Source organism: Canis lupus, chromosome 8, assembly GCF_048164855.1.
Source record: "Canis lupus baileyi chromosome 8, mCanLup2.hap1, whole genome shotgun sequence".
Taxonomy (NCBI): domain Eukaryota; kingdom Metazoa; phylum Chordata; class Mammalia; order Carnivora; family Canidae; genus Canis; species Canis lupus.
Window position 1 is genome coordinate 34,507,561 of NC_132845.1, and position 13,549 is coordinate 34,521,109.

The 13,549-nt window shown below is 50.3% G+C and overlaps 1 protein-coding gene and 1 long non-coding RNA gene across 4 annotated transcripts; one reads left to right on the plus strand and one right to left on the minus strand.

Moving 5' to 3' along the window:
• Window positions 1–349: 349 nt before the first annotated feature.
• On the plus strand, window positions 350–2,214 carry LOC140638088 (uncharacterized). Its single transcript, XR_012035267.1, has 3 exons — window positions 350–637; window positions 1,182–1,279; window positions 1,395–2,214. It is a non-coding gene; the product is annotated as an uncharacterized lncRNA (long non-coding RNA).
• Window positions 2,215–2,750: 536 nt separating this feature from the next.
• Window positions 2,751–5,937, minus strand: LOC140638086 (ral guanine nucleotide dissociation stimulator-like). Of its 3 annotated transcripts, none has more exons than XM_072834784.1 (7): window positions 5,026–5,937; window positions 4,717–4,788; window positions 4,444–4,599; window positions 4,221–4,295; window positions 3,639–3,671; window positions 3,165–3,286; window positions 2,751–2,975 (listed from the first exon to the last, which is right to left on the minus strand). In XM_072834784.1, exons 1-7 carry the CDS (start codon window positions 5,032–5,034, stop codon window positions 2,897–2,899), a joined length of 546 nt encoding a protein of 181 aa, XP_072690885.1. In that variant the 5' UTR covers window positions 5,035–5,937; the 3' UTR covers window positions 2,751–2,896. The 3 variants fall into 3 exon arrangements, with proteins under 3 accessions (XP_072690885.1, XP_072690886.1, XP_072690887.1); XM_072834785.1 differs by having other exon boundaries at window positions 5,019–5,935; XM_072834786.1 differs by lacking the exon at window positions 4,444–4,599 and having other exon boundaries at window positions 5,026–5,928.
• Between the last annotated feature and the right edge of the window lie 7,612 nt (window positions 5,938–13,549).

The window sequence follows — 13,549 nt, forward strand, 5'->3', positions numbered from 1 at the left end:
CTAGTTTGGATTGCATCTCATTTAACTGATTTCTAATTTCTGCCTGGTGACCTCTAAAATCTGCAGTCATGAAGTCTCTTGAATCCTTTACGCTTTTTTCTAGAGACACCAGTAGCTTTATAATTGTGCTTCTGAATTGGCTTTCTGACGTTGAATTGTAATCCAAATTCTGTAACTCAGTGAGAAAGAGGAATGTTCCCGAGTCTCACTTTTGAGGTTAGTTTTTCCTTCAGTCATTTTGCTCAGTGCAGAGTGGCCAGAAACAAGTTGTATTGGGAAAAGGAGAAAAGAGCAGAAAAAAAGGAAAGAAGAAGAAGAGGGAGGAGGAGGAGGGGGAGGAAGAGGAGGAGGACGAGGAGGAGAAGAGAAAAAACGGAGGGGAAGCAAACAGAAAACCAAAAGCCAGGGGGCGTATCCTCTGAATCTATGTACTGTAACCCCCTCGACTTCCCCTGGACCTTTGCAGTGCTGTTTGGGCAATAACTGGCTTTTCTGCTGTCCTTCTATGTGGTCTTCTGGTGGCAGGTCCTGCTGTGCTGTTTCTAAGGAATGAGAACCTGGGGGAGCTGCGCAGGCCCCTGCCAGGTGCACGGCAAAGTGGGAGCTGTTCATCCTGTGAGGTCCCTGCTCATCCCAGGTACAAGGTGACCCCAGGAGGAACCACTGTGGCGGCAGCCAGCTCCCCAGCCCTGGAGTCAGCTCCCGCAGTAGCTACCTCAGCTCCCAGTCTCCAGGGGCCTGGATGCTCCGGGGGCAGGGCCGTGGACCTGCACAACTTGGATCCCCCTGGGCAGGAACATCCTCCTCTCCTGGGCCTTTGGGCTTTGCCTGTCCCGGGTGGAAGCCGGGTCCTGGGCTGTGCCCCTAGTACCCTGGGCGCTGGGACCTGCGCTGCTGGAATCCGCACTCGGGGCCCTGGGGCCCCCTGCAGCCCTTTAGGCATCTTGGCCGCGGGGTGGGGGCTCCCCCTGGGCGCAGGTGCTCTGTTAGTGCCCCCGGGAGCCTGAGGGCCTCCCCACCCTCCTGGGATCCTGCCAAACTCACTGGAACTCATGCTCCTCTGGGGGGGGGGCTCTCCTGCCCTGGGGGCCTCGCCCTGGAGCCTCAGCCTGGTTCTTCGGGGGGCCTCCCCTTGTTGCCTTTTTTATTTGTTTACTTTTTCCCCATCTTCCGACCTTCAGAGAAGCGCCAACTCTTCTCACTGCGGCCTTCCAGCTACTCTCTATTTAAATCTCAGGCCGAATTCATAGGTTTTCAGGATGATGCTAAAGTTATCTAGGTAAGTTGGGGGGGGGGGCAGGTGACCTGCGGACCCTCTTCTTCCACCCCCTTGCCCCCTGCCCCATTCGTATGGTAATTGATAGGAATATATTTATTGCCATTTGATCCTTCAGGTCATCAGCTTGGTGGCATTGCCCTCACGGAAGCCCCTGAATGCTCCTCTCTCATTCATCATCTATCAACGATCCAGACAGCAAAGGCTCATGAGCCCCCATGACATAACTGAAGTATAAGACCTAAGGCGTCAGGCTCAGTTAGCGATTCCAGACAAGACAGTGTAAGTGTGTACACTGAGCCTGAGTGTGCAAGCTGCTGAATGTCTGGGACCACGGACATCAGAACAACAAAGACCTGTCTCGCAGGGAGATTGTGTGGGTTTCTGCGGCCGAACCATTATTCTGGCAAGGGGGAGCCGATGTCTGACCCATCAGGTCCCAGCAGGGAAGAGCGGCCACTAGGCCCTCGACCAAGAAACTGGGGCCATCAGGGAATTGCTGCTTTCAAGAGAGCTGCCCAGGGAGGTACAGGGAGGCAGGAGATCTTAGCTCAGGAGTCAGCACAGGAGTTCATGGAAGCTGGCCCAGGTGTGGCCTTCATGTACACAAATATCTCTCCCCCTCATGCACACCAAGAGGGAAAAGGACGTCAGAGATCACTGTCAAGGACCCAGGAGAATTCCAGGCTTGGTCAGGGGTGAAGTTGGAACCCGAGAGCGAGACTGAGGATGGAAGCCGTGCCTGCCCTGAGGTCATCCACTAATGATCTTCCCCTGGCCTCATGCCGTCCATGTGCAGCACAGGGTCTCTTTACGTGTGTGCCCACTTTGGTGTTGATGCAATTGCAGAGGTTGACCTAGACGACTCCACGCTCCGAATAATGGGAATGGCAAACCCGAAACCCAAGCCAAAAGAATCCGCATCAGAAGAAGTGGCAAGACAAAGTCCTCCTTCCTTGAAAGTGTACAAAGGGAGCCCCTGTCCTGGGCAGGAGAGGGTCCTGGCGGGCGGTCCCCTTCAGGACCCCCAGGTCAGGGGTGTTGCTGTTCCTGGGGAAGTCCCTGCACCCTCTGAATATCAGCAGCTCTGAGGGGTGTCTCTGCTGTCTGCCCAAGTTCCTGACACTGTCCTTTGGGGAAGGGGGCCTGGGGATGTGCTTCAGGAGCTGGGAGGAGGCTGGATCCTCTACTTCTTCCCACATCAGGAGCTGGGGACTCTGTAAGATTGCTCCTTTAAAATGAGCACAAGAGGGTCACCTGGTAGCTCAGTGTCGGGGCCTCTGCCTCTGTCTCAGATCCTGACCCTGGAGCCCTGGGTTTCAGGCCCATGACCGACCCCCCACACGGAGCCCGCCTCTGTCTGTCCCTCGTCAATAAAGAAAACAATATCTGGATGGAAAAGATAGAAAATGACTATGAGACCTTTTGATTCTCTTAGATTCCAACAGGAAGCAAAAGACCCAAACGACTCCTGGACAGTAAAGCGGCTTTAATATCACAACATTGAAATCTTCCATTTATGAGTTAAGACCATGACATATCGTCCTCCCAATAGAAGAGGCGGGAGGAAGTGGTGTCGCACAGACGGGCCCCGTCCCCTTGAGGCCCCTGCACCTCGGCTCAGGCCTGAGGGTGACTGCGGCCGGCTCCTCCTGTCTGGTGGCCGGCTCGGGGCTCCAGCTGGCAGGACAGGGTGTAGCTGAGGACAGAGGGACACGTGTGAGTTGAGCAGGAGCTTCAGGTCCGGAGTCTCCCCTGGGATTTCCAAGGAGCTGGAGCCTGGAGCCCCAGCAGCAGGGCTGGAGGCCGCCCCGGGAGCCAAAGGAGAAGGATCCCTGAGGGGCCCCTGAGCAGGCCGCCCTCCCGCCCTCAGCCCTGGGGGCCTCACCTCTCCTCCTCGCTGAGCCACGTCCCAGACTGGAACCAGGCCCGGAACGGCTGCTCGGGCTCGATGCGGTACCGATCCGCGGCCACCTGGAGCAGCAGGATCTCGGTCAGGACTCGGTACTCCTGGGCCCGGAGAGAGGACGGGGGCATGAGGAGCCTGGGGGCGGCGAGGCCTTCGGGGGCTGCGCCCGGGGACAGGGGCCCGGGGCTGGTCTCTGACACGTGGCGACCCCCCATCCTGCACACTCCTCCCGTCCCAGCTGGTTCTCAGAGGGGAGCACACCCGGCCCAGCCCTGGCCAGGTGTCCCTGATGGCCGCGCCTCTGGCCTGGCCAACTGCGGGGACTTTCCCTTTCTCAGGGAACCGTCCCCGACAATGTGACAATGAGGGGATGGAGGCCCGGCGTGGTGCTCCCGGGGACCCCTCTGACAGCCCAGCCTCCCCCTCCGTGCGGGAGCTCAGAGAGAGCCTCACCTTGTTCTTCTTCCGGTGGTTGACCTCATTGCCCTGGAAAGCAGACAAGCACAGTCCATCGGGGAGAGGCCTCGGGTGCTACTGGGTGCCGCTACCCACCCCCACTCACGCCGCCCTAGGGCCAGGCACACAGGGGCCAGGACCCCGCAGTGACAGGCCTGCGATCCAGGCCAGGCCCCGGGTCCAGGGAAAGGAGACCTGGCGGGGAGGGAGCGGATCTGGCGTCCCGGAGCACAGGAGGGGAGGACAAAGCCTCAGGTGGGCAGGAGATGCGAGGCTCGCTAAGGGCCTGCTCAGGCCGGGGACCCTGACGTCACTCGGCCCCCACAGGCTGAGGCCCACCCAGCCTGACCTCGGCTGCTTGGCATTCGGGCCGCAGACTCGATCTCGGGACCCGTGACTTAGGTGCAGCCTCCCTCACTCCTCCCAGCCCTGGGCCCTGGACCCGCGCTCCCAGGGCAGCGGGGAGCCTTTCAGGAGGGGAGACTTGCCAAGGACGGAGAGCTCGGGGCTCGGCTCAGGGGCCCTGTGCTCCCCCACATCAGGACTCCGGCCCCCCGTCCCAGCCCCGGGCCCACGCACCTCCAGGTACTCCTCCATGGCAGTATCCAGCATGAAGAGCTCGGTGAGGAAGGTGCCCAGGAAGGGGACGACACCCTGTGTCGGGGCGGGGAAGGAATGAGGCCCTGCTCTCGGGTCCCCGGGGTCCCTCCCTGGGACAGGTCAGCACCCCGGCCCGCCCGCCCCAGCTCCCACGTGGTGCAGACCAGGACCCTTGGGGCCTCCCCTGGGCTCCCCCCCTCACCCTCCCACAACACCAGAGTCCTCCTAAGCGCGTCAAGGGCGAGCTGTAGGACATCGGGGTGTAGGTGCTCCGGGCCCTGCCACCACAGACACATTGTTTCCAGCTGTATAGACCCTCCTCCGGGTCACCTCGAAAGAAGGGTTGTCGAAGCTGTGGCTACGGGAGGCAGAGCTGGAGTCGGAAGGCCCCACCTGCCTTGATTTGGGGCCTTCCAGCTCTCTGGGGAGAACCCTCTCCTCTGGGCTCGAGGCCACGGATCCGGGGCTCGCTCACCTGCTGCTGCTGCCGCCTCTTCCATGCTGTCTGCATGTTGATCCCCAGGGCTCCAAGCTTAGCCGGCCGGTCCTGTAGGGCCAAGGACAAGTTCCTCAAGACCGTGATCACCTCGGGCCACTACTCCCACCAAACTTTCTTTTTTCTTTTCTTTTTATGTATATATTTATTTCTAATGCTGTTCATTTTGCCAACATATAGAATAACACCCAGTGCTCATGCCATCAGGTGCCCCTCCCAGTGCCCGTCACCCAGTCGCCCCCACACCCCGCCCACCTCCCCTTCCACCACCCATCTTTGACCTCACACCCTGGACATCGACCAGAAGCAGAGGGTAGCCGCGACGTCCTCCTTCAGCCTCCCGTGAGGGATTCCAGAACAACCTCAGCTCCAGCATTCACTCCCTGTGTGACCTGGAGCTTGCAGCCTGGCCTCCCTGAGCCTGGTTCCTCACTGGGAAAGGGGCGAATTCCAGCTCCCTCCCTCGGTCTCCCGAGGACCCAGGGTCCTATTCCTACCATCCCCGTTGGGGCCCTCATCCCATTCAAATCCCTCGATGGGCGCAGGCCTGTCCTCTGGGCTCTCCAGTTCGGGAGAGGCCCCCATCGGGACCGGCTGGCGACAGGGAGCGCGAGGGTCCAGCTCAGGGATCCTGGTTGAGCAGCAGCTGCTTTTCCACCCCTGGTGGATTTTTCACCCCAGGCTGCGTCCACGTTCATGCCAAAGGCTTCACTCGCCGAAGGAATGCTCCGGGCCAGTCCCTAATTCAGTCACGTAGGACACCGTTGCTCCCACGCCGCCTCTCTTTCTATCCCAACACCTCCCATACTACCTTGAGAAGCAGGTTCCTGCTCTGGGGATTGTCCTGGGAGCACAGTTTTTCAAATGCTTGAATCTTCTTCCTGAGGAGAGAGAAAGAAGGCAGGACGGATGTTGGAACACTAGGTTCGGGTTGAGGGCAGACCCTGTGATCTGAGACCTCGAAGGATTTCAACTGCTGGATCAGGGTTTCCTTGGGTTCCTCTGAGCACTCAGGTCGTTGAAGGACACGGGAGGGAGCTCTTTGGAGGGTCATCCGGTGCATCCGATGCCCTATTAATTGAACAGCTCTGCTTTGGTCAGTTTTGGTTTCAATTGCGAAGAGACTCTAGTTGCTGTCATGTTCGCATCCAAAACCTTGTACCTCAGCTCAGCCCAGACTCCCCAAATGGGGACATTTGGAGGCATGGTGGCCTCTTGGCCAGGAAGCCTGAGAAAATCCCCTGCCCGCCTGCCCACCCACATCCTGTTGTCATGGATTCCTGCCTACTAGGAAGTCCAGGGTGACCGAGGAAGCTAGAAAGGACAGGCCTATGGGACATCTCTCATCAACTGAGTTAATTAGTTTATTTCCTTATTTTTATTTTATTTTTTTAAAGATTTTATTTATTCATTCAGAGAGAGAGAGAGAGAGGCAGAGACACAGGCAGAGGGAGAAGCAGGCTCCATGCAGGAAGCCCGACGTGGGACTTGATCCCGAGACTCCAGGGCCATGCCCTGGGCAGAAGGCACCAAACCACTGAGCCATCCAGGGATCCCCTCCTTACTTATTTTTAAAGGGAGGGGGCAGAAGGAGAGGAAGAAAGCATTTTAAGCAGTGTCCACACCTTGTGTGGGGCTCAATCTCACAACCCTGAGATTATGATCTGAGCCAAAATCAAGAGTTGTACACTTAGCTGACGGCCCCCAACTGAGTAAATTTAAAGATCTAATTAACTTTTTTCCAAGGATCCATGAATGGGGCAGTATCCCATCTAGCAAATAGAAAGGAGTTGTACAAAATGGAAGGCTTTCATAGGCAGAAAGGATGGGACAAGAAAGTTAAAAGATTGCATTCTTTCAAGCAAGTTTCCAGGGCCAGGGTCTTATCAGGCTGATGAGCTCACACAGGCTGATCAGGAAATTTGAGACTGAATGGTTTAAAATTCCACTCCTAGTAAGACTTTTATCTGTAGAGAACAACCTGAGGGTGGCTGGAGGGGAGGTGGGAGGAGAGAGGGGATAAATGGGTGATGGGTATTAAGGAGGACACTTGTGATGAGCAGTGGGTGTTATATGTAAGTGATGAATCACTAAATTCTATTCCTGAAAATAATATTACACTATGTGTTAACTAACTAGATTTTATTGTTTTTATTATTTTATTTGTTTTATTATTTTATTTTTAAAAATATTTTATTTATTCATGAGAGGTACAGAGAGAGGCAAAGACACAGGCAGAGGGAGAAGCAGGCTCCCCACGGGGAGCCCGATGTTGGACTCTATCCTGGGACCCCAGGATCACCCCTGAGCCAAAGGCAGACGCTCAACCACTGAGCCACCAGGCATCCTACTAACTTGAAACATAATAAATAAAATTCCACTCCTAGAAGAGGCTGAAACTGCATTAACTATTAAATCTTGGTGGGTGAGGCTTAACACAAATGACTCCATTTTGGGCTGGTTATTTTTTTTTTTAAGATTTTATCTATTTATTCATTCATGAGAGACACAGAGAGAGAGAGAGAGAGAGAGGCAGAGACACAGGCAGAGGGAGAAGCAGGCTCCATGCAGGGAGCCCGGTGTGGGACTCGATCCTGGGACCCCAGGGTCACGCCCTGGGCTGAAGGCGGTGCTAAACCACTGAGCCCCCCCGGGCTGCTCAAGGGCCAGTTATTTCTAACAAGTTCTTGCTCTTGTTTTTTTTTTTTTTTTTCTTTCCTTGCTTCCTCAGAATCTGGGTATGAGCCTGGGTGAATCTATATGACTCCATGACTCCTTCCTTATCCTCCATTCTTTTATTGGGATGTCTGGCTCAGTCGGTAGAGCACACAACTCTTAATCTCAGGGTCATGAGTTCATGAGTTCAAGCCCCTGATGGGCATGCAGCCCACCTAAAAACAAAACACCAAAAAACACATTCTTTTTGCTTCAGGGCCTGCTAACTGCTTGATTTTCTGTTCCATTCAAATCCCAGCAAGGGTCTGGAAGCCCCAGCTCATCTCATTCAGAGGGAGCCACATCACAGGTCACAGCATGTGGATCTGTACTACCTCTGGTCCAAGTGGCCACGGCCAGATGGCCAAGGTCACCAGGTATATATCATGGCCACATAGGGTTGCCCTCTCAACAGCACTAGGAGTGAAACAGTTACACTTAGAAGGGGCAATGGGTGTGCAAAAGCCACAGAGAGGAGGTTGTTATTCACAGTTATTCTCCCTTAAATGATTTTCAAAGGTTGAGGTAGAACCTCTGAAATATTCCTTATTTCTTGTGAACAGCTTAAAATAAATCTGGTATCAAGTTTATGACCCATCTGCTGAGTAGATCTATCCCCTCTGTAATCCTGGCCATGCTACACAGTTGGCAGCCACACAAAAATGTCTCTGGCAAAACGCTGTATCACAATTTAGATTCCTAATGGGAAGTAAAAAGACAACAGTTAGATTTAGAAAATAAGACTGCAATAACGTTTTTTAAATTGTTTAAGTGTATTTTATTTAAATTCAATTAATTAATATATAATGTATTATCGGTTTCAGAGGTAGTCAGTGATTCATCAATCTTATACTTAAAAAAAAAAAGACATTTACTTAATTTATTTGAGAGAGAGTGGCAGAGAGGGGGAGAAGCAGGCTCCCCACAGAGCAGGGAGCCTGACACAGGGCTTGATTCTAGGACCCTGGGAGCATGACCCAAGCTGAAAATAAATGCATAACCAACTGAGCCACCCAGGCATCTCGACTGCATTAACATTTTTAAGGTGGATTTTTTTATCATTTACATATTTTTTAAGATTTTTAAAATTTTATTTATTCATGAGAGACACAGAAAGAGAAGCAGAGACACAAGCAGAGGGAGAAGCAGGCTCCCTGCAGGGAGCCCAATGAGGGACTTGAACCCAGAACCCTAGGATCACAACCTGAGCCAAAGGCATACACCCAACTGCTGAGCCACTCAGGTATCCCCCTCTATACCCAGTATGGGGCCAAACTCACAAGAGATCAAGAGTCACCTGTAATACCAACTGAGTCAGCCAGGCACCCCTAGTAATTTTTAAATTTCAACTCATACCTCTTCTGATTCAGTACTTTGAAATAATAACCAATAAATAAGGGTAGCTTTGTCCAATACCCTTGATTGTTTATTTCCACATCCCTGAATGTGCATATCAGATTTTTAGTTCCAGGGTACCTCAGTCAATGGCATCTTATGTTACTCTCGATTTATAGTTCTAAATAGTAAAATGTTCAAAACACCAGAACATTTATATTAATTACACATGGTAGTTATTTTAATTCTTTACTCATTTATTCATGAATGATACATATTTATTTTTTAAAGGATTTTATTTATTATAGAGAGAAAGAGAGTGTGTGAGCATGGGGTCAGGGAGAGGGGGAAGGAGAGGGACAAGCAGACTCCGTGCTGAGCTCCATCCCATCACCAGAGATCATGACCTGAGCCAAAAATCAAGAGTCAGATGCTTCACTGACTGAGCCCCATGATACATATGTATTGAGCAGTTACTACATGAAAACATGCCAGTCTTTTTCTTTTTTTTTTTAATAATAAATTTATTTTTTATTGGTGTTCAATTTGCCACCATACAGAATAACACCCAGTGCTCATCCCATCAAGTGCCCCCCTCAGTGCCCGTCATCCAGTCACCCCCACCCCCCGCCCTCCTCCCCTTCTACCATCCCCAGTTCGTTTCCCAGAGTTAGGAGTCTTCATGTTCTGTCTCCCTTTCTGATATTTCCTACCCATTTCTTCTCCCTTCCCTTCTATTCCCTTTCACTATTATTTATATTCCCCAAATGAATGAGAACATATAATGTTTGTCCTTCTCCAATTGACTCACTTCACTCAGCATAATACCCTCCAGTTCCATCCACGTTGAAGCAAATGGTGGGTATTTGTCATTTCTAATGGCTGAGGAATATTCCATTGTATACATAAACCACAGCTTCTTTATCCACTCATCTTTCGATGGACACCGAGGCTCCTTCCACAGTTTGGCTATTGTGGACATTGCTGCTATAAACATCGGGGTGCAGGTGTCCCGGCGTTTCACTGCATCTGTTCTTTGGGGTAAATCCCCAACAGTGCAATTGCTGGGTTGTAGGGCAGGTCTATTTTTAACTCTTTGAGGAACCTCCACACAGTTTTCCAGAGAGGCTTTTCTTTTTGTAAGAAATTGATGGAGGGGTGCCCGGGTGACTCAGTCAATTGAGCATCTCCCTTCTGCTCTGATTGGGTCATGATCCTGGGGTCCTGGTATCGAGTCCTGGGTCAGGCTCCCAACAGGGAGCTTGCCACTCTGCCTGTGTCCCTGCCTCTCTCTGTGTTTCTCATGAATAAGTAAATTTTAAAAATCTTTTAAAAAAAGAATAAAAAAAGAAAAAGAAAAACAACAGAAACATAAAGGATAGAGTAATCAAAGCAATTTTTAAGATTTATTTACTTATTTGAGAGTGGGAGCACGCAGGGGGGAGGGAGAAAGTTTTTTGTTTTTTTTTAATTTTATCTATTTCCTTGAGACAGAGAACAAAGGGAGGGTGAGAGGGAGAGGCAGACTCCCCACTAAGCAGGGAGCCCAATGTGGGGCTCGATCCCAGGTTCCTGGGATTATCATGTCCTGAGCTGAAGGCAGATGATTAACCAACTGAGCCACCCATGTGTCCAAGGGCTAATAGATCTTTTTTTTTTTTGAAGATTTTTTTATTCATGAGAGACCCACAAAGAGAGAGACATATTTTAAGGGTTTTTTTTTTTAAAGTAAGCAGTCCACCCAACTTAGGGCTTGAACTCAGGACCCCAAGATCAAAAAAGTTGCATGCTCTATCTACTGAGCCAGCCAGGTGCCCCAGTCTAGGGTAACCTGAAACCTGTTGTGTGTTTTTTTTTTAATTTTATTTTTAATATTGTATTCATTTATCCATGAGAGACACAGACAGTAGACAGAAGCAGGCTCCATGCACCGGGAGCCCAACGCAGGACTCGATCCCAGGTCTCCAGGATCGCACCTTGGGCCAAAGGCAGGTGCTAAACCGCTGAGCCACCCAGGTGTCCCGGTAGTTCTTTTTTTTTTTTTTTTTATGTATTTATTTATGATAGTCATCACAGAGAGAGAGAGAGAGAGAGAGAGAGAGAGAGGCAGAGACATAGGCAGAGGGAGAAGCAGGCTCCATGCACCGGGAGCCCGACGTGGGATTTGATCCTGGGTCTCCAGGATCACGCCCTAGGCCAAAGGCAGGCGCTAAACCGCTGCGCCACCCAGGGATCCCGTGTCCGGGTAGTTCTTAAACATAAAAGCACGAATCATAGGGCAACCTGGTGGCTCAGCGGTTTAGCGCCGCCTTCAGCCTAGGGCGAGATCCTGGAAACCAGGGATCGATTCCCGCATCGGGATCCCTGCATGGAGCCTGCTTCTCCCTCTGCCTGTGTCTCTGCCTCTCTCTGTGTGTCTCTCATGAATAAATAAATAAAATCTTAAAAAAAAAAAAAACACACACACACAATGAGGGACACCTGAGTGATGACATACCTCTTAGAATGGCTAAAACAAAAACAACCTATCATGCCAAGTGTTGGTGATGACATGGTACTACTGGAATTCTCATACAGTGCTGGTGGGACTGTAAAATTGTACAACCACTTAGAAAACAGTTTGGCTGTTTTATTCTTTTTCTTTTATTTTTAAATGAGATTTTATTTTTAGGCAATCTCCACACTCCACATGAGACTTGAACTTACAACCCTGAGGCAGCCAGGTGTCCCTTGACTGTTTCTTTAAAACTTAGAGGCACTTGGCTTGCTCAATTGGCTACACTTCCAACTCTTGATTTTAGCTCAGGTCATGATTTGTAGAGTTGAGCCCCACAACTGGGTCTGCACTGGGCATGAAGCCTGCATAGGATTCTCTCTCCCTCTGCCTCCCTCACCCTGTGTGTGCTCTCCCTTGAAAAAAAAATTTTTTTTAATATATATATATATTTTAAATATTTAAAAGTTAATCAGGGATCCCTGGGTGGCGCAGCGGTTTGGCGCCTGCCTTTGGCTCAGGGCGCGATCCTGGAGACCCGGGATCGAATCCCATATCGGGCTCCTGGTGCATGGAGCCTGCTTCTCCCTCTGCCTATGTCTCTGCCTCTCTCTCTCTCTCTCTCTCTGTGACTATCATAAATAAAAATTAAAAAAAAAAAAGTTAAACACATGGGACCCCTGACTGGCTCAGTTGGTAGAACATGTGACTCTTTATCTTGAGGTTGTGAGTTTGATACCCATATTGGGTGCAGAGATTATTTAAAAATAATAATTGAAAAAATAAAAGTTAAACACATCAAATAACAGTCACTCTACATTTAGGTTTGTAGCCAAAAGACACAAAAACATATTTACACAAAGGCTAGTACACAATGTTGATAGCAATTTTATTTATTTATTTGATTTGATTTGATTTAAGGGGCACCTGAGTGGCTCAGTCAGTTAAGCATCTACCCTTAGCTCAGGTCATGATCCCAGGATCCTGGGATCAAGCCCTGCATCGGATCCTTGCTCAGTGGGGAGCCTGCTTCTCCCTCTGCTTCTGCAACTCCCCTTGCTTGTGTTCTCTCTCTCTTTCTCTATTAAGTAAATAAAACCTTTAATTTTTTTTTTTTTTATTTAAGACTGAGAGAGAGCACAGAGGGAGAGGGAGAAGCAGATTCCTTGCTGTGCAGAGCCCAACTTGGGGCTTGATCCTAGGATCATGGCGTGAGCTGAAGGCACGTTTAACCGACAAAGCCAGCCAGGTACCCCAGCAGCTATATTTATAATAGCCCCAAATTAGATAACCAAATGCCCATCACCATATGATTGAACAAACTGTAGGAAATCCTACAATTGAATACTATTCAATAATAATACATATATAATCTTATAACCTGTTGATACAAGCAACAAGGATAAATCTCAGGCTTGTGCTGACCTAAAGAAGCCAGGCAAAAAAGAACGAAGTGTATAATTCCATTTATTTAAAATTCCAGAAAATGCAAACTGACAGAAAATGGCTGCCTGGGGATGGAGTTGAAGGAGACATTGATTCCAAAAGGGCACAAGATAACTTTTGGAGGCGGTGGAAGGTTATCTTGATTGTGGTTGATGAGTGCTGTGGTCTGAATGTATCCCTGCAAAATGCATACGTTGAAAATTTTTTTTAAAGATTTTATTTATTTATGAGAGACACACAGAGAGAGACAGAGACACAGGCAGAGGGAGAAGCAGACTCCATGCAGGGACCCCAATGTGGGACTCGATCCCAGGTCTCCAGGATCAGGCCCTGGGCCAAAGGCAGCACTAAACCGCCCCTAGCCACCTGGGCTGCCCTGAAATTCGAAGTCTCCAAAGTGGCTGTATTAGGAGGTGAAGGCTTTGGGAGGTGTTTAAATCATGAGGGTGGAGCCCTCATACATGGGATCAGTTTTCTTATGAAAGAGATCCTAGGAGGTTCCCCATCTTCAGCCATGTGAGTACAGCTAGGTGTCAACTCTGACCCAGGGAAGAGCATGTCCCTTGATCTTGATTGGACTCCTTAGCATTCAGAACTGTGAGAGGGACGCCTGGGTGGCTCATTGGTTGAGCATCTGCCTTTAGCTCGGGCACCTGATCCTGGGGGTTCTGGGATAGACTCCCATATCAGGGTCCCGGGAGGGAGCCTGCTTCTCCCTCTGCCTATGTCTCTGTGTATCTTATGAATAAATAAATAATAAAATCTTTAAAAAACTCGGTTCAACATTCTTTTTCATTGTATTTTCAACTTAGTAATTCATTA